A 27,472-nucleotide genomic window follows, 5' to 3' on the forward strand; every position below is an offset into this window, starting at 1 on the left:
ACAAAAAGGGACAAGTGTCCATGAACCTTTTTTAGCAAGTATGATAATTGATTGTTTTTAGCAGTTAATCAGTAATAACCAGTCAACTTGTTTTGAAAAAAGTATTTAGAACAAAGTGGAGCTCATTCATGTCAATGGAAACAGCAGTTCATTTAACAATCCTGTAAAAGTTGAATTTAGTAGCTGTTCACACAACTTTGTCATGGTTGTCAAGGTGTTTAGTGCTCACTTTACTGCTAATGTTAGCATGCTAGCAGGCGAAACCATCGTGGTTAACACAATGCTAACTGGTTTTAGCTTCAGGAGGTTAACAGATAGCATGGTTCTAGTTTAGTAGCAAATTAACTATAATAAATCAGCTGGTTTGTTGTTTTAATAATTTGCTATGCATTTGAGAATTCAAACAACCAATCTTACCACAATGTTCTTTAGTAGAGCTCTTGCACCTTTAATTGTAGCCCATGTTATTCATCATCAGATGAAGTAGGCCCTATGCCCAGTTGTCATTTACTTCTTACATGTTCATATGGAGGTTTTGAAGCAAAAAAAAGTATCTTGTGACCTCTTCAAAATGAATTCTCTACTAGAAACACTATTTTGGAAATTCTCTTCTAGGCTATACTTTAGAGCTGAATAAGTCAGTCTTTTTTAAATGTAATGTTTGACTCCATTAAGTTAAGCCCCTGTTGTAAAAGCTGAAGTATGTTCTAGTAAAAGGGGTCAGAGGTGGAGCAGGCAGTTTGTTGTTCATTACATGTTTAAGGGGGAAGTGGCTTTGTAACAACACCTGATACAATACAAATATTAAAATGATTGACTTTTTCTGCTAGAATTCAACATCCACAGTAAGAGTGACGGATACAGTGGTAATTCACAGCAGAGTCAACTGTGATATTAATCATTTTTTCATAACTAGCAAGAATAATTTCATTCGTAGGTTCTAATTTACCTTGAAATTGTATGTTGTTTTGCATTACAACCACTAGGTGTCAGCACATCACCACTGATCACAGGTATTTCTGCAGTGAAGTATTTGAGTCTACTTACTCAGTGTATATATTACCAAAAATAAACTATCAGATTGACTTTGAAAACAGTAACAATTACATTTAATTGATTAATATGAATGACATGATTCTTCTGGTTCTCACTTCGGATTTATTTTCAATTATGCCAATATTATTACATGGGTTGCAATCATCTATTGTTTTGAATGAAAATGTTGATTATTCCCTAATTTATAGGTAAATAAATAATGTCATAATTGTTTATAATCCAAGTAGACAAAAAAGCAAACCTCACTTTAAAAAAAAGGGAACCAGACACGTTTTGTATTTTTCGTTTGTTTATCATTCTAGCTTATTCACTATATATTGTCTAGCTATTGGTAAGAAACATTAACAACTGTTTGAATTCTGACTTTAGGTCTGTAAGAAAGTCTTTATTTCTCAACCCTTTGACATTTTTGATCAGTCACCAAGTTAAAGTTTGTTGAAACTAAACTGAGAGCAATTGCTTAGTGATGACTATGATGAGCAGTAATTATATTTAACCACTTCCACATACAAAAACAGGCAGACGCTTAAATATCCTTTACGGCACAATATTTATTCAACAATATACAGATTACTTTTTCTCTACATCTCAGAATGATCTTCAGTTTTTTATATTTATCTTGCTTTCACCTTTGTACATTTTCTATTTACAAGATTTAAAATAAGTCTTTCTCTCCATTTATACAACATCAATAGTACAGTGTTATCACGTCGTCCAGCAGCTTCCCTCGAAGCATTTAGATTAGATTCATCTTTGATAATCTGTTTAGATTTCAAACACCAGCTGACGTCTTTGAGCCACAGAGCAGCAAACTGACAGAAGGGCTCGACATGCACCAAAAAGTCCCGATGATGTGGCTTTCTGTCTGCAAGGGCAGTCAGATGACAAATGGATGGTCCTCTTATTTCACCCACGAGAGGTCCTGCGCTCTGAAGCGCCACAACAGGGTAAAAACACAGAAAGCTGTTGAGGACTTTCTCCTTGAAAAATCAGCTTAAGTGCCTCTGCCCTGTACCACCCAACACGGATCAGTGACAGCCGGTAAAAACAAAACAAAAAATGGGAAAAAATGTTGCATAGAATCAATTCCGACTTCAAGAACAGAAATGTTGGTGCTGCCATTTTTAAAATGTGGCTTTTTGATAATCTCCTGAGACCTTCCAGACCCTCCGTTACATTTTTTTTTGGTTTTGAAAAGAAACAATAATAAATAGCTGTACCCTTAGACTCTAACAAAAATAGCATTGTGTTGAATGTGACATCACATAGAAGTACTACTTTAAAGAGACTAAAACCCTGCATTGAGTGTATACACATTTTGCACATCTATATATATCATTTCAATAACTATCTGAGGAGAGAGGTGGATGGATTAAAGTGCATTAAACTTTATGAAAACAAAGCCCAGTTATCACATGCAGGACAGGAAATGAACTCTCTTCACAGTGGCTGACAAGTACAGATTGAACCTTTTAAGACTTTTTTTGAAATGTAAGTGGACCTTTCTGGGGTTATTATTCAACCAAAATGAAAATTGTACAGCCTCAGTCAAGTTGTATTAATATTCACCAGCTAGTGTTCATTTCCTGACCTGATCACATGCAAAGAACACCGGAAACATAAGGATATTCATCTATTCGTAACTCTACAGTAAATCGACAAACAGTACCAACATTGCTGCTGGTAACCTCGGTAAGGGGCACTCATATTAATGACATGACCACGTCACCAGTTTTAAAAACAGCAAAAAAGGTGCCACTCAACTCACAGCAAAATACAGCAAATGGGAACACAGCTTGTTGAGAGCCTCACAGCACAGGGGTGACAGCAGACAGACCGGGGGAGTGTGAACTGTAGCTGCACTCCTCTCTTCATCCTCCACAGTCCACAGGAGGAGCATGTGAGGCCAAAGAGCCCACCATCGAGGCTCTTTGACCTGAAATGTATAAGGCTAAAGCGCACACAAGACTCACTCTGGACTAGGAGCAGCAACGGTGGAGGTTTTCCAGCACAGCGGGAGCATGAGTGTGTGGGGTTTTTCACTGCAGACTGAACTGACTTTAATATACATTAATCATTCATCCTCATTTTAAACAAGCACGTGCGCAAGACATGGGGGAAAATGCAATACAACAGCTGACATCTACGGCACACAGACACATAATATACTGCTTTTACATATGAACAGCAAATAGTGATGACAGTGAGAGTGCAGTGTGGCGCACACACCTTCGATGAGTGAAGAGGAAACCCATGGCAAAAAAGGTGAAGCTGCATCTCAGGGCATGTTGAGCCAAACACCCTTTTTTTGTGTCCATAAACTTTGAAATAGCACAAGTAAACAATAAAAGAATAGGCAATAGTTTTTAAATTAAGACAAGCAAAGCATAATTTCCTTAAGGAGAGGATGTGTATTGGCACATCTGGCAAAGACAGGGACAAGACTTGGGTTTGGCTCGCTGGCTGTTTCTCGCATCTGAAACAGCAGTGCTTTGCAGGGCACTAAACATGCAGACAAGCACGCCGTGTTCAAATCACTCAGCCTGGCAGGGAGCACTACAGAAGGCTAGCTAGCACTGTGCGCAGATGCAGGCATTTAACAGCAGAGAAGATCCAACTCCGTGCACATGAGGATTTAAAAAAAGTGCACTTTTACATTAAAACAATTGAAAAAGGAGGACATTTCTAGGGAATTCAAATAATCAGGTTATTCCTGATGTGGGTGTTTGATATATAACAGAAAACCTGAAGACAGTTGTGTTTTGCAGCTACGTGATGTGCATGGTGCGACTGAACTGAAATGCAAAGCTGAGATTTCCACAACTCCTTACACGGACACGTGTGAGCCAGTTTGGTCCCCACTATTTACTCCAACCTAAACGTTCAAACCTTTTCATCGTGCATCTGATTGGGAGACAGGTGTCTGGTGGCAGGGTGAACACACAATGAGGTAGAACAAAATGTTTCATGAGCATCCAATCAGAGCACAAAACGTAATCGTCATGGTGACTGCTGATGATGCGCAGCGACTCGTGCAAGCCTCAAGAGGGCAGTACGTCACCGGAGACACCACACACAGGCCAAACACCTACAAGAGCTTTGAATTGGAAGGACCCATTAAATGGTTTGGACCATCATAATAATCCCATATTAAATACAGCCGGTGTCTCTTAGCTTCAGTCTCAAACCTGCACTGTCACTGCACAATGTTTTCATCCAGTTCTTCCACAAGATTCAGCTTCTGATTTTCAATTTAAGTCACAAGTTGCTTTCCTCTTGTAGCTGCACGGTAGTGTTTCTTCAGATTTGTCCAGTTAAAAGCCTGGGGCAAGACAAACCTTTACCACTTTACAGTTTTTGGTTATAACAAAAAGGTAAAATGAGAATATTCTAATTACAAATTAAAAAGGAAGTTCATGGGATGAAAACTGGAGAATCCCTTGGGTCTGACTGATTTCCATCAAATCATTGTCAAACAAATGCTTTCTTCTTTGGATTGTGATTTAAAAGAAAAACATTTATGCCTTATTATTTAAAAAAAACAGCATTTAGCAAGGAAGATAATCAGCAAGAACGATTGCACGTGAGCCCGGGAATGAAAGGGAAGGAATGAAGAGAAAGAGCACTAATCACTCTTCTCCACATGAGCGACTCTAAGTGTTATTGCTGATAAATTTTTGTCTGATTCAGTCAGAAACTCAAAATAATCTGATTTCCATATTTATCTTCTACAGCTAGCTTGGCATCCTTAGCGTGTTTTCTCTCGTTTCCTGGTTTCTGGGAGTTTCTGTGTGGAATGATTGGTCAGACGGGAGGATGCAGTGACATGCTGGGCTGTAGTTACAGCAGTCGACGTTTACTACTTTTCTACTGTTGCATTTTCAGTCACGCTAAACCCACCAACAGCAACTGCAGGTCACAATTGCAATGGAGGTGGAGACAACTCTTGAGCACACACACACACACACACACACACACACACACTAACACAGATAGGTAGACAGAAGTTGTCACAGTAGGGTTGGAAAGAGTTGCAGAGAAAAACTGCATGAGGATGAGTGTTATGAGCAGGTATTGTGTGTGTGTGTGTGTGTGTGTGTGTGTGTGTGTGTGTGTGTGTGTGTGTGTGTGTGTGTGTGTGTACACACACACCATGCCCTGCACTACATGTTAGACCTGTGATATGATCTGCATGTTGAAACTGGGGGAGCGGGACTGCTTGGTGAGAGGAGCTCCAGTGGACAGGAGGTCCTGGGCGTCCTCTGGCCTGACGAGGTGCTCCTCCTTCAGGCTGATGGTGGAGTGGCGGTGGGCGCCTCCCTCTGGAAGCCCTTGCTCTCTGTCAGAGCCCCCCGCCGCCTTCTCTCGCTCGTCATCGCCTCCGTTCAGGTTGAAATTCATGCAGTCAAAGGACTTGCTGGAGGAGGTGCTGCCAGTCCGCACCAGCGTGGGCCCCGCTGGGAAGCTCAGGTGCTTCTTTCTGGGGCTCAGCTGGATGGCATCCAATTGGATGCTGGCTGGTGGCGACGGCTGCCTCTGTTGGTGCCTCAGCACGGCAGCCTGGTGATCCGCTGACAACTCTGCCTGTTTTTCTGCCTCCCTCTCTCGCTCCCTCTCTGCCTCCCTCTCTCGCTCCCTCTCCCGTTCCTTCTCACGCTCCTTCTCCCGTTCCTTCTCACGCTCCCTCTCCTTGTCCCGGGACAGCCGGGCCGTGATGGCTTTCTTGATGCTGCTGCTGCTGCTGTTCAGGCTGCCCCCCCTCTGCCCGACGCCCGCCTTGGTGCCGCTGGGCTGACTGCTGTTGGACGCTCCGGAGGAGAAACCCTCGTCTGGGTCGTTGACATTGAAGGAATCTTCCCCGCCGCTCAATCCATCAGCATCTGCACATGAACACGCACGAACACAGACAGAAATAAAGCATGATAGACAGACAGAAAGGTGAGCAAGGACTAGAGTCATGGTGACAAGTCAAATCTGAGTGTGAATAAAACTTTAAATCCTATTGCCCTAAAGTCTGCGGCACAAATTCATTAAAAAAAAAGGAAAAATAAGTATTGACACAGTTTCTGCAAGCAACAGGCAAAAACACTTAAAACATTTTTTACTCTAGTGCTATAATTCAGAATATAGACAAAATGTCACCTTAATCCATAGAAAGCTCCATAGCTGATGATATTAGTTAAAAGTGATGTAAAATTGCCTGCAACAAACTGCGCTTAATCTATGCAACAAGCCTTACAATTAGGGCTGCACGATATATCGTGTCATGACGATAATTGCGATATTCACATCGCAGGACGTGCAATTTAAAAAAAAAATGTTTAGGACTTGCAGCTAAATGCAATGTAAATACTTGCGATATTAAGTAGGCAAATTAACTCAAACATGTCATGTTACAATTATTTTGCTGCTTGCTACTAAAGGACAACTTGCGCGGCTCTCATGTCAGGGGTACTTGAGTGAGTGACATGCAGGCTCTGCATGCACAGCAAACCACCAATCACAATCAAATCTCCAAAGCAAACGGACCGGGTGATTAAAGGTAAAAACACTGAATAAAGTCGTTTCATGTGTTTCTCCAGGGCAGTTCGGCGCTGCTAACCGAGCTAGCTCAGCTTGTTGCTCTGATAACTTAAGATCCAGACGTCAGTGACTTAAATCCTTCATCCGGTTAAATATAATTAAAAAAATACCAATTGTATAGCATTAAAGTTCAAGAAAGGATGGTTTGCGTGAAAAAAAACTGTCTTTTCTTCAATTCCTGTATGTTTTCATATCGCAATATATATCGCAGGGGCGGAAAAAATCGCAATGTCAGTTTTTTCCAATATTGTGCAGCCCTACTTACAATGTTAAGAGATTTTATATTCAGTGCAGAATAAATGAATAGCCTTTAGCAGGCCAACACTCAACAGAGAATGCTGCTTCATTAGCTGGTGCATAATGAGGGATCATTCACCAAACGGCTCAATACGCTACACAATGACCTTCAGCTTTGATCATCTGATGTCATTCAGATCGACTTAAATCTGACCAGCTGTTTGTTTAGGAAAGGTGGGAGCTCAATAACCTGCCCGATAAGTCTAGCATAACACGTTATGTTCAGTATAAAATAAGAATGATCTCTGGAGATAACTGATACAAAAGGCACAATATTGTTATAGAAGCATCTAAACAGAACAACGTTAATAGTCCAGCATTGTTTGAAAGCTGAAAATGGAAAAAGATGATAAATTGATTTAGAAAAAAGGCACGTTATTGACATACAATATGCAGGGTAAAGCTTGTTAAGACACAGGATCAGCCGTCTGTCTCCGTCATGCATCGTTGGGACAAGCAAAATTAGACCACAGGGAATCACAGGCAGCACCGGAAGAGAAATGGAGAAACAGAGAAGAAAAAGGTCTGGACTGACATGCACATAACATAAGGAGAAGACACATGCTCTCCCTCGTTCCTCCTGCAGCACGGGCCCAGCGGTCAGAGGGAGCCTGCTAATCTGTGGAGAGCACCGAGGCGAGTCGCACACCTCATCAGATCAATAGCACTCCGGTTAGAGCTGACCGGCCACAGGGCTGAATGGACCAGCCTGCAGGCCGTTACTAGTCAACCCAATGCTAGATGAAGAGCTAAAACATTTTTTACCTGTCTATTTGCATGTTTAGGCCTTTTAACTCAAATGTGTTTACTTTTGTTTGCACAACACATTCATGTGCTTGTTATTAGTCCCCAATCAATTCAGTATGTGATGTGTTTAAGTTTTATAATCCCCTGCAGTAAATATGTATTTGCCTTCATGTTTTAATGTGTCATTTTTAAATGTGCCAATGGACTTGTGAGGCATTTAAAAACTCTTCCTTGATGGTGCATTCAAATAAATGTTAAAGTATGGAGCTGACTGTCAAATAACTGTGCCTACTTTTATAAATATGAAAGGCTGATTTGAGTTTTAAAATAAAAAAGGAAGTAGTCGAGCGCTACTTGGTTCTTTTGGGCATCTGAGTTAAAAAGCATTTATCATCATGGACACAAAACAAACACTAAATATATTGCACTAAATCTTTTTGGCAATCAAAACGTATCAGGCAATCAACCCAACTAAAAATAAAAATAATTTAGATTTTTTTTTCATCAGGCTTGATAGATAAATATAATTGAGTATCATCCGCATAACAATGAAAATGTGAGTGTGTGAGTGATTTCTTATAATATAGCCTAACGGAAGCATATACATTTGAACAAAATAGGTACAAGCACTGAGCCCTGTGGTACTCCATGGCTAACTGTAGTTTGATTGATTGATGGCTTCAAAGAAGGAAGTAAAATTAATTAAATGTACCCCCAGGGAGATTTCTAAAGTACTTATAATCAAAGAAAGTCTGGTACATCATGGAGAAAGGTTGTGATGCTAATTCAATTTGTAGTCAATAGGATTAAACATGCAAATCCATTAGTTTGGTAATTTCTAATATCATTGCAATGCAGCCCCATCCAAAATAAATGTGTTACGGTTGGTATTACTATTTGCAACAGAATGTCCAGTAATTGCACAGACACTCAGTGATCAAGACTAAAACATAGAGCACCCACACAGAGAAATGGACACACATTCAACAAGACAAAATGGGCCATAAACCTGACGGGTTCTGGCAGTGAAGTAGCTTTTGTTAAAACTATTGGATTTGTTAACCTTGACGATATTTAGTCTGCTCTATTGGCCTTGTCGTTTGAGATGTTAGTGTTCCAGGGTTACATTTTTCAAAGCTTGCCGTAGCGTGCGCATGCATGAAGAAGTGTTCCTTCCCACTCACTGAGCTGAAGAAAACAAACGAGGAAGGACAAAAAAGTTAGCATACAATAAAAGCTGCTGAACTGAAAAACTGCCGAATGACAGCAGCAGATGGTTGCTGCTGGCCTGATTGACCCAACGCGCGATGGCACTACACAAGATGCCAGTTGCTCTGTGCCAGTTTTGTAAAAATGTGTGTATTTTCCCTGTTAATACTAACAAATTATCAGGCAAGGAGGGTTGAAAAAGCTCAGAGTAATAAGGCAAGCAGCAGGCCGGGCACATATCATGCTCAGTGAGTGACAAGGGCAGCAGTCGGAAGTATATTGGAGGCATGACGAAGAAAAAGAGCAGGTATGACATGATGGCAGGCCCATGCAAAATGGCCACACTTCCTTCAAACCCAGAATAAGCGACTCTTCCATTCTTGGATTAGACTAAAAATAGCAGTGGTCTAGTAGTAGAGGGGTTGTTGGCAGAGAGTCTTTTAGACTGGATGAGTTAGTATACTCTGGGGAAGTGAAGAGGCGGCCAATATGGGTACGGCAGAGGTTAACTCCCTCAATTTGATGGAGGAGGAGAGGAAGGAGCAGGAGGAGGGTTGGGGAGATACAGATCGAAGCGGCACCTCCTCCTGAGACCCTCTCTGCTCTGAGAGTCTGCCCCTGTCCCCTACCCTCAAATGTGATGGGGGGAATGATGCCGCTGCTGCTGTGGTGGCTGTGAGGCCGCCCTTCTCTCTCCTCTTTGGTTGCGGGGTCCCGGGGAGTGTGCTGATGCTGATGCCGGTGGTGGTGCTTGTTGTAGCTAGGAGGATTGACGATGTGGCTCAACTCTGCAGCGGCTGAGTCGTCAAAACAATCTGGGAGTCAACAACACAGACGGGGAAATGTGTTTCTTTAGTGGCGGAGAGGCTCGGCTGATTTGGGCCTCATGTTGGGCACAGCGGGTCTAACAGCTGTCTGTAAATTGGTTCGTAGATTACAAATTGATAGTTCTAAATAAATGAACTGCCCCATTTATCACCCAGGTTAAAATGGAGTCAGTAGGATCTACTGTACAGGCACCATTTTGTCGGGTGTTTCTCATAAACGGCACACCTCAAATGTAACTGGTGACACAAAGCACAGCACACACTTGATAGACAAGACGAGCAAAATAAGAGCAGTGAGCGGCAGAAGCACTTTAACACAGAGAGGCTACATAACAACAATTACATACTGACATCAAACCATTTGGCCGATGCTCATGGTGTGATTGTTTTTTACACAGAAACAGAATTCCTTCCCACTGCTATGGACAAACAGGAGGAAAGTTATTCTCTCACCAAATAGTTCTCTCATGTGGCATTCCACTGATCGGGGGGAAACATTTGTAAGTTACATCTTAAATCCTAAGAACACTGCTCCTTTTCCTTGCATAACATAACTCCAACTGAGCTAAATCAATAATGAGGCCACTAGAAAAAAGAGGTATTGTAATGAATCTACTGTGCTGTCACATCTACTGAGAGCTCTCTTGCTCCACTTCTCTGTTGGCTGCAGCCATGACGGCAGGTCTTACCCTCTCTCTTCCAGCGGTGGCGTCGTATGGAGGCAGTGGTGATGGCTGACATGGAGATGCGGTTGATGGTGGGTGTCACCTCCACCTGGAGCACCTTGCGCCCCCGTGGCTCATCGGGAGCGCTGTCTGGCAGCGAGTTCTTCATGGCGTTCGCCAACTGGAGATGACCGGTACATAGAAACAAAAAAAGTAAGACAAGATTGAAAGCGTCATGCATTATGAGCCCGACTTTGCTGATTTATGATAGATAGACAGAGAAAGATATATCCTTTATTTATCCCAAGTTGTGAAATTGTTTTGTCAAAGCAGCAATTAATAAGCATTTATTTTTACCCAGGATGACCCTGTCTGCTTTCATATTGTTTGTCTGTTCATTATTGTAACAAAAACGAAAAACTATAACAATAAAGTTTAAAAAAAAGAAAGAAAATGAAATACATATATTCAGACCACTATCCAAGAATACACACTACAAAATATACAGCATAAATGAGAATACTCTCTAATATACCAATCAACTAAGGGGTCAGAAACATATTAACATAGTGTACTATATACATTAAAAACGTCTATGCTGATTTGTGTAAAGTTTGGCAGATCAAAAGCATCATTAGACTATAGTGTCGAGTTATATAAGTGATTGACTCCACAGACACACAGTGCTGGTGCTCTTACCAACAGAGGCTGGGAGTAAAGCTCCAGCTGGGCTCGGTACAGAACGTCCTCCAGAGCTTCCCGGCCCATCTCCCACTCTCCATTATATCTACACATCACAAAACACAAAATCAGTTAATGTCATGTTGTGAGCCTATTTGCGTAAACAGGAGCGCCTGATGAAATGCCTTGATGTCTGAGTCACATCCTTGTGAACTATTATTAGTTTTAAAGTAATGCCTGCAGCCTGAGTGAGGGAGGGAAGGAGAAGCTATCCAGTCAGGGAGTTGTTACATCTGTCACACTATTGTCTGTTTAACCATTAAATTATCATTCCCTGGCCGTTTTTTCATTTGTGTGGAGTCAATGTGATGAGCTGATATGGAAATAGTGTGAATAAAGGATGCATGGAACTGGAGGAGTGGTTTCAATGTTTTGGAATGAATCTTGCTAGCTTTGCATAAGGTGATTTCACAACCGTGCAGTTGAACGAGATTGATAAAAGGAAGAGCAGCAGGAAATAAACACATTAAACATTTACAAAAAAACTGCACGGCTGAACTCCCTTTGATCCGGCCCACACAGGCGGGGACAAATGCGTCTCTTTACACTCCAGATGAAAGGGAAGCTATGAATGGGCAGGTAAAAACAGACACTGTGATATTGGAAGGATGGAAAATCTGTCCGGAATACATTTCAAACCTTCAAAAACGACAATCTGGCATGTGTCTATTTGTTCTGATATCCCTGTGTCCTTTCCTCTCGTTCTCCTTATGTGGTATTATACACTGTAGCATTAGCAGACTTATTAACCTAAATCCCAGTGTCCTCAATGGATTTGTATTTATCTGCCGTTCACATGCACCTGCTAGAGCTCAAGGTGAATGTGAGACTTCAGGCTGGCACTGAGGGTGACCTATGGTAGGGATTACTAAAAAGGCTACTATTCTTACACCCACACACTTCTTTTTCCAGCAGAACTGACTGTTTCAATCTCCTGATTGCTGCATTGCACCCTCATGGGAGCATGCATACTCATTCCCTCCACCCTCTCCTTCTTCACAATCCTTAACCGTGGTGATTCCATTTACTCTCGTATCAGGGGATCCATCTCGAGCACGAGCTTTCAACGTGAGGCCGTAATCAGCTTTGCAACAATTGTCCTCATAGGGGATGAAATCACCTGCTCCCACAATGCACTGCCGATGGAATCAGTCCGTACAGCGGGGAGCTTCGGTCCTTGGTGGAGTACACTGTTAGGAGATTTTCTGCAGTGGATCGCAGAATACTAGCAGAGACTGCCCTCATTAGTGATGTCCCGCAGAGCCACAGAAATGAGAAACAGTGTGTTATGTAGCTCATAAAGGAACTCCTTTAGGTGATGATATCTGTTAATGTGCGCAACAAACGAGAGATGATCACTCTCCCTATTGCGTTTTATCTTTAATGTCCTCCATGATCTTCCCAGAAAGAGTGGTGATGTAAAACGGCAGGGATGAAAGCCAATTGTGCAGCTCTAATTGATTTTTTAAATAATGTATCAAATGACAGAGTGGAAACAATGTGACGATCAGAAAGGGGTCGCTCGTAGTGGTGAACTTACAGAGAATCATCACCCCCCCACGGCTTTACAGACATTTTTAGCATTTTTCCGTTCATTGTTTTTGCTGAAACTTGACTACCTTGCTTCACTCTCTGTTCCTTTTTGGCAGCAGCATCTTTTGTATTATTATTAGATATTAAACAAATCCCCTGTAAACTATCCGCTCGGGGATAGATAGTCTAAACTTTGCAGTGTTTCTCAAACTTTTTCATACCAAGGACCACTTAACCAATAAAAAAACACTCGCGGACCACCTAACTCCACAAATATCCAAAAACACATCGTTTTTTACAAATCGCCTGAAAATTGTACAAACAAGTGGCAACATGTGTGATGAAGGTGTTTATCTGGGCTATATCATGCAATCGAAAGTGAAACTTAAGCTTGTTCCATTGCGGAGATATTCCCGCGAGAGTGCGGAAAACTTAAATTTATTTATTTATTTCAAATGTGAAATGTTACCAATATACTCACGGACCACTAGGGGGCGCTCACGGACCACCAGTGGTCCGCGGACCACACTTTGAGAAGCACTGGTCTAAAGGGAAGACAGACGCAGTAAGCACCTAGCAATCAACCACAGCAGAGCATTTGGCAGCTATTTATCATAGATTTCCCTCAAGAGTTGGTAGAGAACAAACTGATCTAAAATAAGCAGCTGTTTGCTAACAAGTAGGAAACTATCAGTCATTGCAGCTTGAGATACATACATGGCGTGATAAACGGCGGTCAGCATCTGCACCATGAACTCCGGGTCGAGCAGCACACGGTTGCACGGTTCCCTCCAAAGCTTCTTCTGTTGCCGGGGGAACCCACACACACACAGCCTGAGGAGTAAACAGACAAACAAAGTCACGTTAGTAAGATGAGTAAAGATGAGCCTTGAGGAAAACAACTGTAGCAACAAATAATGTAATATTTTCAAAAACTGTAATAAAATGTCATTTTATATTATAATTTAAGAATGAAGAAACATGTCCTTACTGATAATCTAATAACATATTTTTAACAATAATGTATTGCCTACAAGGTTGATCTTTTACTTAAAGCTTCTGATATAATGATATTGAGGAATAATGTAATAACTTTAAAAAGTATTATTTTTTACTCGGAATGTAATGTGTATGCAATATATAGCAGTGTCTTTGAAATGTTTTTTTAAATAGTACATTAGGTTGATCAAAATTATGCATCATCAGTTCTGAAAAAAAAAAGACCCATTACATTATTGGTAAAACTAATTGTATAATAGCAGTCAGGACATTGGATTGCATCACTGGTCAAGATATTACATTATTATTATTACATTTTCATTAAGGTGAAGTCCAAATGTAATTCAAATTTGAGACGTTATTGTATTTTTCAAAAATGATGACATTAGGTTGGAAAAAGATCTTAACAAAACATCATTCACTTTAGAAAACCACACAAAGAGCAAGGGGGGGAAATGTATTCTCCACTTGTAGAGGTCAGACAAGGTCAGACGGTGGGATGTTTGGGGTCTAGATTCAGACACTGAGCATTGTTCTGGTGCTTTGAAGTGTTCACAGTCTCAGTTTGCCGTCTGTCTAGACCGAGCTTCCTTCAGGCGTTGTCCGCCTCCCAGTAGGGAAGTCTTCAAATCCTGGAGCGCCTGCGAGCTGCGGTGCAGTGACCACAGGGCGGCGGCTGCACTACACAGCCTCACATTGTGAATTCCTCATTAAGCCTTTCTCCTCACTCCAGGGCATCGCTGTGTTTCCCAGATGGACAGGTATCCAGCAGCGATGCTTTCATCCGCAGACAACTGAGCCTTTAGGAAATAATACTTATCAGATCCTCCTGCAACCAGGGCTGTCTGTATCAAGGTCAGAGTATGGCTACAGGGTAGAGGACATTATTTAGTGCTAGATTCAGTAAAGCATGTAATGGAGGTAGGAGAGGAGCATGTGGTAACTCATAGGGTAAAGAAAGGACAAAACGTTGGACAATAAAAGACAAGAAAATATTCCACATTCTTTTTACATGAGTTTTCCTCACCGTGAGCTCATTCTGCAGACAGACTGGTAGGAGGACAGAGGCATGTACACCACAGCAGAGTTGTAGCAGAGCATGAGGAAACACAGCACTTCAAACCTGCAATCATAAAAACAGTCTGAATGAAGCACAGTAGAACAGACTGTCATTCACTGTCATTATGCAAGATTCTAAAAGCAGCTTTCATTAAATTCAGCTAAACCCCAACCTGTCCAATTATCATTTAACATTCTATTCAACGTTGACATCTTTGCTGTAGACAATTAGGTAGAGGTGCTCATGCAATTTATCAACTGTGAAACTGTAAAATAGTCTGTTAAGCAAAACTGCTTGCCTAAGCCGTTTTGTTCCTTGTGAACTACCTATGAATAAAAGCCTGCTGTACTGCAGGGATCACCCTTAAACTCTCAACACACCATGTCAGTGTGTAGAGTCAGGACTTTATTGGTGCAATATTCAGCAATAAGGAAGTAATGACCTTTGTTAAAGTGGTTATGGTTCAGTTTTTGTAAATGCCCCATTTTCATAAAACTTGGATGAAAGGTGTAACTTTTGTTAAAGGTGCTATATGACATTTAGGCTGCAGCCACACGAGGACGGTAACGGAAACGCACCGAAATCGTTATCAAAAAAGTCTTCCGTCCACACGCAATAGGCACCAGAAACGTGTCCGTACACACGAGACTGCTCGAACCGCTGGAGACGCTGTAGTACATATGCCGGGCCTGTAAGTGGCGCTGTACTTCTGCCACAAAATACACCAAAAGCAGCGAAGAAGACTTCTCGCGCATGCATGATTGCCATGGTTGCCCTTCTCTTTATTCTCCGCGCTGGATTTAGCAGCAGAGGTGGGGTTTCGCCGGTCAACATGTCCGTTAAAGTTTAAATCTTCCGGACAAAATTAGAAAAGTGCCGGTCAAAGGCATGGTCAAAGGTCTTCTTTGTTATTTATTGAGCTTTAAAACAAATTAATAACGACTCTATATAATAATATAAGGATAATACACGGAGGACGGAGCCTCTCTTTTCCTCCCCCTCTCCTGACAGCCCGTCAGTATCCGTGGTCTCATGCAGCTGGCTGATCCAGTAATGAGTGACCCGACAGTAAAAATAAACATATTTATAACTAGTTTAGGTAGTTTGAGAGGTAATTAAAATATCTAAGGGTGATAATCTAACTTGAAGTGTGTGTTTTGTTCCGCTCATCGCTCCATCACAGCAGGCGGAGCTGCAGGTTATCATGCAGAGCTGTGTGTCTCCTCTCCTGTCCGATTAGACTTCACTCGCGTTTATGTCCATATCGATCAAATCTAGCTGGAAGCTCCTGTTGGGTGCACTGTCCTGCGAGATACCGGGACCTGGCTCGAAACACTGGGGATATTGCGTCATCGTTATCAGGAAATTATCGTTATTGGGCGTAGACACGAAGCCGTTTGGCCCCCCAGAGCGTTTCGTCCGCAGATCTACCCACCTTGGGACCCGTTATCGTTAACTGCGTTTCCAAGTCGGGCTCGTGTGGCCGAACCGTCTATCTGATAAAGAACTGTAGCCGATACGACCGTTATCGTCCTCGTGTGGCTGCAGCCTTAGAGTCTACAGAATGAATGCACGCACACGGCCCTCACAAGTGACTATGGAGGGGACTGAGCTAAAAAGTCGGCTGCTTACACGGTGCTAACAGTTTCCTTTGGCAACAAAGGCAAAAATAGATAAAACATTATAAGAATTATGTAAATTCGTATCTGTTGTATCATTTTCACTTGTTGCAGTCAGTGTGTTGCGTGGAAATCAAAAAATATATACCTCATATTCTCGACAACTCAAAGCTATCTGCTGCCGTGAAACACTTTGGGTTATTTAACGTAACCTTGGTTCTTTGACAACAGAGTGAGGTGTTTCAAATGTCATGTTGACAAATGATACATACAATTAAATATTACATTAGAGTTAAGGGGTTTTGTTCTGTTTTAAAGGACTGCAGATACAGGAGGACAATTCTCAAGATCATTTGGGACAGCGTTAGTAAAGTCTCATAGATCACAGTGATGCTTCTGGTGAAGAGACATGGTGTTGAAATGAGAGCAAAACAACCTACTTGAAGTGATCCATTTTAAAATCTCTGTACAAATATCAATATTGTGCATCCCCATTTGGTGCATGTGTGTTTTGGAGAGTGTGTGTATTGATAGATTACATCCAGAAGGAAGACCTCGAGTGTAAGGGCCATAATTGACTGTGCGCAGAGGGAGGTAAATGGCCTCGTTGTATATCATCAGTCAGAGTGAGCCGGCACCACTCATGAGCTTCAGGCTTTCTTCTCATAAACACCATCTCAGGCCCGGGCACACAAATGGGTTTCCAGACAAGCTATGAGGCCCAGCCCTGCTGAAATCCATTCACTGTATTTATGACACTGGGGGGACGCTGCTTTGGACAAGGCTGGGATGACCAGTGTGATCTGTGCTGCCCCCACACCTCTGAGGTACCAGAGCTGATGCTGTGTCAGTCTCTGCGCATGTGTCACTGCAAACAAAAAGCACCACCATTTTCTGGCAGGACTCCAGCACGCTTCATTACTATGCCAAGATTGCCATTCATCCACAGCTGCAGAGAAAATTGTAAGAGCCAAGAAAGCTTTCAGGTCTGCTTAGTCTGGCCAGAAGAGGCTGAATGAGAGTCGAGGGTTATGCTCTGATCATCTTAAAAGGTATTTTTCATCTTATTGGGAAGGGTGAGATGTGAAAGAAAGGAACAAAATAAATAGGAGGGAATGATGACAGTCTGGCGGTGCCACCTGTGTTTAGTGAGGCTGAACGGCCCACTGCGCTGCCATTTCTCTGTCTCCAAGAAGCAACAAAAGGTTCGCCTCTCTGGTGAGCCATTCGGAACAGAAGACTTAGCATAATGTCTCTAAACGGCTGCCATTTCATCTCTTTTGTGGCGTTACTGCGTCTCAGATTATTCCCTGTCTGTTAAAAGCTGATGGAGTGTTACCTGTTCTGAGCGGTGAAGGTCTCTCTCTGCGGGTGGAGGCCGCTGTACACCACTCGGATCAGATCATGTTGACAGAGGGCCCCCTCTGTTAATGCCATGGACCCCAGGCTAGAAGGCTAAAAACAAAAAAAACTGTTTTAGTTTAAATGTTAACTAATAGATAGTTAATAGATATTACCATGAAACTTCCACAGCAGATTGCTTGCATACAGTTTTAAAGTTATATAAGATGTCATGCACATTTACATATGCAAATGAGGCATGATCTTATTCCGCTGTGAATACTTGCTAATTTGCATTTGTTTCCAGGATCGAAATCTGAACATCTTGAGTTATGGGTTTGAGAGAGAAACAACCTTTTGTATCACAAAACAGAAAAAAGTAAAAAAAAGAAAAGTAAATACGTTCAACACTGTCAAAATACAGTCAAAATAAACAATTCCCCAATACATTTAAGAATAAAATGTTATGTTAATTAATGATATACAAAAGCCTTTGTAAAAACCTCCAGAATAGAGCTTTCGCCTCCCATAAATTGAAACACTTAAACACTTGTCCACTGTGGTGGCTCTTACAACATGCTATTAAATTGACAATGATGATGTTGCGATTGTAATGTGGAGCTGTTGTGCCCATCAAGTTGTTGATTGACAAACGGGGGCCTCTGCTCTGCTCAGATGGAAAACTGCTGTGATTAGTGTTCAGATTTCATTACAGAGGATTGATATTACAACTGGACCTCCGCCAAACTCTCTCTCCCCTGAGAGCATTAACTGGCAGCGCCTGATTGCTTTCTGGTCGCCCTATTTATTGGTTCTAAAGTTGGAATTTGTTTCCATGTTCAGCGAGAAACTGCTGACTGCACAACTTTGCCACTAAAAGTTACGTGTTGCATTTCTCCCTGTATCTTCTACACAGTCCTTCATGCTACATTAAGCTTAAAATGTTCCTTTCAACCATTTCATCCGTGTTTCTATTTGAGTTTCTCCACTACCTTCTGCGCACCTATTCAGAAACTTTATAAACACACACTAGGTCACATTTATTTATTTGAGCTGTGCTGCAACACACAAGCACCTCACTGTTTTTAAATGTCTTCAAAACCAGCATGGCTAAACCTGTATTTTCTCTTTAAAAGACCTAATGAGGCACTTTTTGAGCAAAGGCCCAAGGCACTCAATGATGTCCTGCAGTGTTTTATAGTTGAAGTGAGACACCTCACCTGAGATAAAGATAACCTCCCCCAACACCATAAAGGTCATTCACTTTCATGAAATAAAACATTAACCTTTTGTGGTGTAAATGTCAAGGTGTTACTTCAAACATCACATGGTGAACCTTTAATAAGTCAGGCACTCGTTTCGGGTGTCACTACCTGATCTGTGATGCTATTAAAAAAACGATACAACAGATATGTAGTGAGAGCAAGAAGAAAAGCGTCTGCACTGTATGAAAGCAGGAAGTTCCACTGGTTGTCTAATTAGCTTAGCTACAGTATTTGTGTTTTAAAACATATTTCTAAAGTGTTACATTAGCTCTCTGGCTTAATAATTTGTGTTTGTTTTGTTGGACATGCACCTTGAATTCCAATGTTTTTTTAAATGTGTTTGTTTCAACTTGCCGTGCCTTGTTTTGATTTTCCTGTTTTTGAATTGGAACAATCAAAACAGAGCAAATAAAGTTGATAGAGAATAAGCAAATCAAATGCAAAGCTTCCAAATATGCTACATTTTTATAGAAATGTTGTTTTTAAGACTGCCTGTATTTTTTATTTGATTTAAATCGAGATAATACACCCAAAAAAAAGCTTTTTATTGATCCAAAACTCGACCCAAAGCCGTCTGAATTTCTGACATGTAATTCCCAGCAGCCTCCGCGCGCGTGACGTAATAGTGGCCAAACAGTCTCTGGACCAAATATCCCGACTCGGCAGTCTCGGTCACATGTTTTTCGAAAAGAAAACTGAATTAACATGGGTTATTGTTGAGCTTTTTGTTGTACGAACGGTGCGGGATCTGGGAGAGTTTTACATGCATTTCCCAAAGACCAAATCATCCGCACAAAATGGATTTTTTTAGTGAATCGTGTTGGATGGCAACCGACAAAATGGAGTAAGTTGTGTTCTGACCACTTCGCGTGTGATGCATACGACGTTGATCCTGCTATCATGAAGTCTGTTGGTGGAGAAGCATTAATAGCACGTCGGAGGCTGAAACCCGGAGCCGTCCCCTCCATATTTCAGCACAAGAAACCACTGAAAGAACGAAAGAGCCGGGCGATGCAGAAACGCCAAAGAATTGAGGTAAACAACTTTTGAATAGATTTCAAAGCGCACGGAGCACAGCAGATAACGCAGATAACGGAATTGCAGTTTTATTGCTTATAGAGGTGGGCACCGTTAGATTCTGTGTCTTTACGATCATAAACAATGTGTTGGATGTGGAGCTAGGATAAGTAATAAGGAAGCTAGGAGTGATTTCGGTGCAGTAATAGGTTAGCATTTTTCGCTCGGGGCTAATTCAGAGTCTCACTGTTAGCATTGTGTTTGGTTGTGATGGTTCCCAAATTACCCAGTGGTGAGTCCGCCTGGACTTTATTTTTCTAAACCTCTCTAAAAAGGTCAAATTCCACTTGTTTTGCATCAATCTTGATACAGGGTACTTATTATATGTTATAGTTTGGATTCCTAAAGCTTTTAGTCTATAGTCTACTCAGAATCAGACATGATAACGAAACTAAGTTGTACTATCGGCGGAAGCAGCTGTGAGCGATAAGCCAAGGTTTGTTTGTTTGGCCACTGTGACGTCACGCGACGCCATCTTGCGGAGGAGCGGCTGAGAAAATAAATCGTCGGACTTGGTGTTGGGGGTTGAACAAAATAAATATTGCACATTGCCAGACGCATATTATCTCCGATTTTAATACTGCAATATCTTAGACAGTGTTGTAGCTATATGATTTCGATTTTACTGGCAATTATAAAAAAACCTTTGCATTTGATCTTTAAACCCTGTATTTTATTAAAAAAAAATTGAGGGGAAAGTACTGTAGCACAATTAAAGACTGAAACAGTGACAAATAACTGTTAATGTCCAAGTGAGAATATGCTACATGACCACTCTATTCTGATGGCGGGCAGAACAAAAGTCACCCCTAAACCGACTTGATATTCTGTCATACGTATCTTGGGTGATGCCTATTGGTGATGGAGGGGAGGCTGGATTCATTCAAAAAGAGAGACTGGGGAGCATGCTAATGCTGGAGGTCTGGGGAAAAGGCCCTGTGATGCGTGGAGCCGTACTACAGCCTGGAAAGCTTGATGTGACTCACACACACACACCAAGACCTCCCCTCACCCGCCTCCATGCTTTCTTCATTCTCACAGCATGGAGGGAAGAGCCTCTCAAGCTTGTAATTACAGTGATGAATCGCCCTCAGCATGCGCCACACACTGTAGTCCCATCGACACTCACGAGCACACTCACAAGCACCTACTGATGGCTGTCATACTGCATGAATAAATATTGTTTGCTCTGTTTTGTGTTGCAGAAAAAACCTTAGAGACTAGCCAAACACTGCTTCTCTCTGCCCTCAGTAAAAGATCCTAGGTCAGCAGTTCCTGTTAAACAACTTCCTAGTGAAATCCAGGTCAACACAACAGTCAATACTGTGACCTGTTTTAGCAGACAGGTTACTAACACTGGATAGAAGTTTAAAGTCAGCTTATTTCAAAGCAACAGAATAACCTGCCTAGACCTTGTATGCCTGCCCACATTTTCATGCTAAATATTTTCAAAATCAGACTGGTGGATAACAAAAAAAAGAGAGAGACTTCAGGTGATAGTTAGTCAAAACTAATAATTACCCTCGGGCTGAAAATCCTAAGAAAGAGCTAAATAAATGGGACAAACTTACTAAAAAAGTCATTCATAGTGAAGCTTTTGCTGTACACACGATAAGTGAGCTGAGGAGGCTTTGTTCAGTGTCTTCTGACAGTTGTTGGGTGCTTCCTGACACCTTTAAAACACACAGATGGATAAGCCCTGAAGGTGAGGTTAATGAAAATGGACCTCCTGTAGCGTTTAACACTGAGGAGTTGTCATCTCCCAAACAGCCACTTAAATAAATCTCTATAACAGTCAGCGGGAAGAATGCATAGACAGAGAGAAGGAGAGGAATCAGCAAAAGAGGACGAGAAGGGCAAGAACAGTGAAAGTAAATAGTAGAGTACACTGATAAGAGTGGTGCTGTAAATACAAAAATAACTAAAACATTGAAAAATAATTCATAGGCAGGAGCCCCACCTCATGGTAAATCGATGGTTTGGACAGAGATGGGATTGTGAAGGAGAGGAGCCTGCTGTTGCCCTCTTTGTCAACGATCTCCTGCAAAACAAAAAACAGAAGAAAAAAAAGACAGAAAAAAATTGTTATTACAGGAAAAGAGAATTGTTTTATACAGTTTTATGCTTGATTTTTATCTATATTCAGATTTTAATTCTGATTGCAAATCTTTTACCCAGATAAGCCCTTCATTGGGCGAAAGCATTTAGCATGAGAGGCCGTCTAGCTCACAACTCATACTTCGTCTTACAAACAATATCAGAATCTCACATGTACACCACCAGACTCTTTCACACACAGCATCATACCATCTTTAACATACTGTCATTCTTTCCTTCATTTACTATCATACTATCATACATAAATAACTATTCTCTCTCACACACAAAAACAAAATCTCTTAAACGCACCATCATACTCTCGTACACACACCACTATAGTCTTTCACAAACAACTATAATCTAATATAACATTATAATGGTGTATGTGAAAGAGGATAGTAGTATGTGTGTAATCGGTGAACAATGTATGTAAGACAGAATAATAACCTTTGTAAGAGGGAATAGTATTTCATGTTAATAACAATAGTCATATATGTAAAAGAGAATAGCAGTGAATGAAAGGCCGAATAATAGCTTATATAAGAGGTAATAATAGTTAATGTGAATGACTATATGTATGTGTATAAAACAGAATGATAGGGTGTGTGCATAAGAATAGTTATGTGTGTGAGAGAGTATGATTGAAAAGGAAGTGAGTTTGATTGAAAAGGAAGTTGGTCTAAATTCTCAGTTCCTGATTGGCTCTACGTTTTTTGTTTGACGGACACCGCCCACAGTGGCAGTAGACTACTACTAATTTTCCCTGTGTAACCTGAAGAGTAAAAGGGTCAAGTCCGTCAGAAAGCAATGACAGTAAGTGTAAGTGTAAGCCTAACACTTACACTGACTGTAAGGATTAGTAACATGTATTGTGTTTATGTGATGACATTTGGAGATGTTTAAACTGCGTTTAAATCATAGGTTTAAGTCTGGTTTAAATGCGTTAGCATTCGCGCTAGCATACACGCTAGCGTTAGCCATACTAGCCTGTATACATGCTTATTGCACAGCTAGCATTAGCTATATTTACCTTGTTTACACTTAGCGGTCCTAAGTGTTAATCTGTGTATGTTACACTTGCATGTATGAGATCATTAAGTGCCTTGTAACTTCTTTTTGTATAGTTTCACTCCGTTTGAATGTCAGTAGACTGCAAATAAGTCAATTAAGGAGCATGGCTGCTCATTCCCTGGCTCTCAAAAGAGTTTGGCTGGCTGTTTAATCTATGTTCACACTGAGACAGTACAACACAGAGAGAACAGTACACCTATAGTGTAAGTACATACAAGCAGGTCACACAGTATGATCACAAATAGATATTTTTTGGATTAAATATGATCTATTCTTATGTAACAAGACATGAAACTATTAAGTGTTAATTAAGTCTAAATAACTCAAAATTAGGTACTACTGTCTTATTGGGCCCATATTGAGCAGAGCATATTAAGACCAAAACTCATGTACAACAACTTCCTTACTTGCAATAAATAAGCACTAATTAAAGGGTTATTGAGGAAAAACTCAACTAATGGCCTATTACTTGTATAATCTGGTCATGTAGAATAAGGCATTAATAAGTGTTTTATAACGACTAATAAATAGCTAATATGCATGTTAATTATCAACTAGTTGATGGTGAATGTGTGTACCTTAATATAAAGTGTTACCAAAAGTTCTTATTGCAGCTCAAATGTAGCCGTGCTCTGAGCAGCTTCAGGCTTTGTTTTCAAGGCTGTAAACCAGTCAAGGAATTAATATTTAAACTGGCTTCCTGTTGGATCAACCTGACTTCTTTTTAAAGTATGCTCTCTCACAACCAGTACAATGTCCTCCTGTCATAAGCTCTCAAAAACACAAGGGTTGCAGTTGAATAGTCCAACAATCAGCTCCTAACGTCTAACCCTATCGTCTATTCCTTGACATCTGAGTGAAACGTCACGGCGTTAAGGGATAGTGGATAGGAGAATTCAAAAGGACTTAGGAGAAGAGACTGCGGTACTTTGAGAATCCGACTGCACTTTCACTATCCGTTTTCACTGTTTATGATGCGCCAGCGGACGTCATGAATGTGCGTCTGCTGCTGTGGGGGAACTATGGAAACTACAGTTTTCTATACAGCGGACTACAACATGGATGTTCAATAAGAACGAGGGACTACTGTAAACTCATCTAGAGACTCTGCACCGTGCTCTGATGCTGTTGTTTTATGCTTTATGAACGTGGAAAACAGAGAAACATATTCTTCAGGACCAAAGTTGGAATTGAAATAAAAAAGGAAAGTGAAACTTATGCTCGTCACCCTCTCCCTTACATTTACTGATAATTTCAGTAAAAACTAACGTTCATATTTCTCTTTTTGATTATAATACTGATGAACGTTCAAAACAAAGCACTTTGGCAACTTACCACATACGTTTTAAAATGCTTAATAAGCACAGTAACTTTCATGATATCATTTCTCGGTCATAATCGGTTGTTTCCGTGAACGGCCGAATGTTGTGTGACGCCAAATGCTGTGCCTGTGGGACAGCATTTTCTCTTAGTTTGAAACCGCCTTTCCTATCATATAGAGTCTAGACTCGAGAATTCGAACGGCACTGATCATGGCTGCCACTGAGGTACTTCCGGGTCATTTCACTCCGTTAGGAAGGTTCCTAAGAGAAACGGACTATTCGACCGCAACCCTGCATTGTCTTTCACATACACTATCATTCTTTCTCACACACACTACTATACCCTTATACATACTACAATTCCTCTCTCACACACAAAGTTTTCCATCTTGCATACACTACTAGAGTATAATATTGTAGTATGATGTTGTATGTAAGTGGGAATAATAGTGTTTCTAAGAAAATACAGTTTGGTATGTAAGTCAGTTTGATTTATGGCCCAGACAAAAGTGTGTGAAAGAGAGTATGATTGTGCGTGTAAAAGTGTTTAGCAATATGTATAAAAGAGTTTAATGGTGTATGTGTGAGATTCTGATATTGTTTGTAAGACCAAGTATGAGTTGTGAGCTAGACGGCCTCTCATAGCATACGGATGACTGTACCGTCCCCCGACTCTCACGCTGTTGGTGTAAGACCGTTCTGCTGGGACGTGTTATTGACTCTGACAGATTAAATGTCACTGCCAGCACCATCACCACTCAATTCCAATTGTGATACATAGCCCAAAGATGAATGAGTCCATGAACAGTAATGCCTGATTATCTGAACCACTCGCAGCCGCAGTGGAAGCGATAATGAAGTCCATTCACAGAGACGTTGAGATGAGCATTCTTCATTTGCCAAAAAGCACTTGTTATTCCTACTTTGCTCTGTAAACCAATTACGCGCCGTCGAGGAAGATTCAAGAGGTGTGTAAGAGTCATTGATGGAGTAATTGTTTTTACAACATGTTAGCCTAGTGGGAAACTGATTGGGAGACCTAGGCTGTTTTCATTACGCTAGCTTGTGCTTCTTCACGTCCTCTCTCCACCCTGAAAATCGTCTCCACTCTGCAATCGTGGAGGATCTTCAAATCCCTTAAATGCACCTCGAGGAGACGTGGAGCGAGGAGACTTCTAGAGGCGCTTAGAGCAACTTAACACAGGAGCATCCTAAGTAGAAGTCTTTGTGAAGTGGTGTGACGTATACATGACAAACCTCTAGGTGACACAAAGCTGTGCCGCCATAAGAAACCGACGTCTCTTAAGACCGACGCTACTAAAGCAGAAATCTCTTTCACATTCCTCAATGGGAGACGTGAGGAAGAGACGCGAGAAAAGCGCAGAGATACATTAGCATATTAAAAAAGGAACCCATTCAAGTTTAAGTGTGTACAAATCCTGGGTATTATTTGTATAATCCATGTATTATGTGGTAGGTGGTGGAGTTTATGTTGTATCATTAAATATGGATGAATGTGCTTTTACTGAAACATTTTCTGTCAAAGTGGTCAGGTTCTTTTTCCCTGGCTTAGTAAATTAATGCAAATAAAAAGGCACAAAAACAAGTTGACTCTTCCAAGCATCCATAACATGGGTTACCAAACAAGTATTTTTCAATTGTATTCCCCAACATCCTGTAGTTAGGCCTTGTCCTGCCCTTCATTGGCCAGAAGTATATCTCTGAATATCTAATGGACCTGCTGAGAGCAGAGCTGTTTGCCAGAGCAGAGTCACCAATGAACATAGGAGAAACGTCTATGTACAGGGCAGCGGAGTGTGTGAGTGTGGAGTTGTATGGAGGAATAAATTATGCATGGATATACCTTCAATGGTGTTGGCTGACATGGAGCTCTTCCTATTGATATCTCTAGCTCTTAGCCCATTTCCCTAAGGGTGTTTCCTGGTGATGCAATCTATCCTGGGTCTATCCATTAACCGGAGATTTCCCTGTAGATCGTCTTTAATGGCAACAGGCGTACTGCCTCGCTAATGTTTCACCTGTATTATTAAGTCCAAAGAGATAACCAAATATTAACACAGAGCCTTTCACAGCTATCTTCAAAGTTATAGAAACAAATGTGATTGGATACGGTTGAAAGAAAAGATCAGCCTTTCATCTAAAAATATCACATCTACCTGTGTTCATCCATATTCACCAGTGGAAAAATAATGGCATATTATTATTTCATCAAAGTCAGATACTGAGGCTCATTAATGACTAAATAAGTAGAATTAGGAATAAAAATAAGGGTTTCTTTGTAGATCGACAATATAACAACAACACTATCCTGGTGAGACAGCATCATGTATTCGAAGAGTTCATTTCAACAGCGGGAACTATGACACTGGGTATCCCTGCTGATGGAGATGATGGTGATAACAATGAAGTGTTACACTGTCAGGGTCGTTTACAGGGCATCATCCCTCAAGCTGCAGGGACTCAGAGTTCCTCTACGGCAGTCTTGACCTTGACCACAACTGCCCAATTCTTCTCGCTTTGAGGGCCAAAACTGAAACTTAATGGCTAGCCAAAAGCAATAAATAATCCAAATGTGTTGTGTGCCACTACCTCTGCTTACCTCACTTGTGCCAAACGGACTTCCTGAACAAAGTATTACTCTAGATGTCCTTGCTCAGACTATTAGACAAATCATCATTTTGCGATACTTTAAATGTAGAGCTTTTTTAACCTAACAACAAACAGAACAACAGCAATTTATGTTATAACCGTTTAAAATGACACATTTACAATTACATTTCTTTCAACCAAGAACATCTGCCAGGGCAAATCGAACCTTAGGGGCTTAACTTTGGCAGTCCTGACCAGCTGTAGATGAAGTCTAAAAGCCACTTTTACTAGCTTTTCTGACTCTTTCTGAGTAATTGTTAATAGAATAGAGAAAAGAGTGTTGATGCAAA

General features: G+C 41.1%; 1 protein-coding gene across 6 annotated transcripts in view; it reads right to left on the reverse strand.

The window, feature by feature from the left end:
• Positions 1-1,587: 1,587 nt before the first annotated feature.
• The window catches only part of LOC117538370 (protein FAM126B-like), a 50,006-nt gene continuing 24,121 nt past the window's right edge, over positions 1,588-27,472 (reverse strand). For 4 of the 6 annotated variants that reach the window (XM_034203995.1, XM_034203997.1, XM_034203998.1 and 1 more), the window contains 8 exons: positions 21,980-22,060; positions 17,676-17,791; positions 14,685-14,780; positions 13,376-13,492; positions 11,084-11,171; positions 10,409-10,565; positions 9,522-9,707; positions 1,588-5,936 (listed from right to left, as the gene is read on the reverse strand). In XM_034203995.1, coding sequence (XP_034059886.1) covers positions 5,227-5,936; positions 9,522-9,707; positions 10,409-10,565; positions 11,084-11,171; positions 13,376-13,492; positions 14,685-14,780; positions 17,676-17,791; positions 21,980-22,060 — 1,551 coding nt within the window. In that variant the 3' untranslated portion in view covers positions 1,588-5,226. The remainder of the gene's footprint in view (positions 5,937-9,521; positions 9,708-10,408; positions 10,566-11,083; positions 11,172-13,375; positions 13,493-14,684; positions 14,781-17,675; positions 17,792-21,979; positions 22,061-27,472) is intronic. The other 2 variants (XM_034203996.1, XM_034204000.1) reach the window with 2 other exon arrangements.

Source organism: Gymnodraco acuticeps, unplaced genomic scaffold, assembly GCF_902827175.1.
Source record: "Gymnodraco acuticeps unplaced genomic scaffold, fGymAcu1.1, whole genome shotgun sequence".
Lineage (NCBI taxonomy): Eukaryota > Metazoa > Chordata > Actinopteri > Perciformes > Bathydraconidae > Gymnodraco > Gymnodraco acuticeps.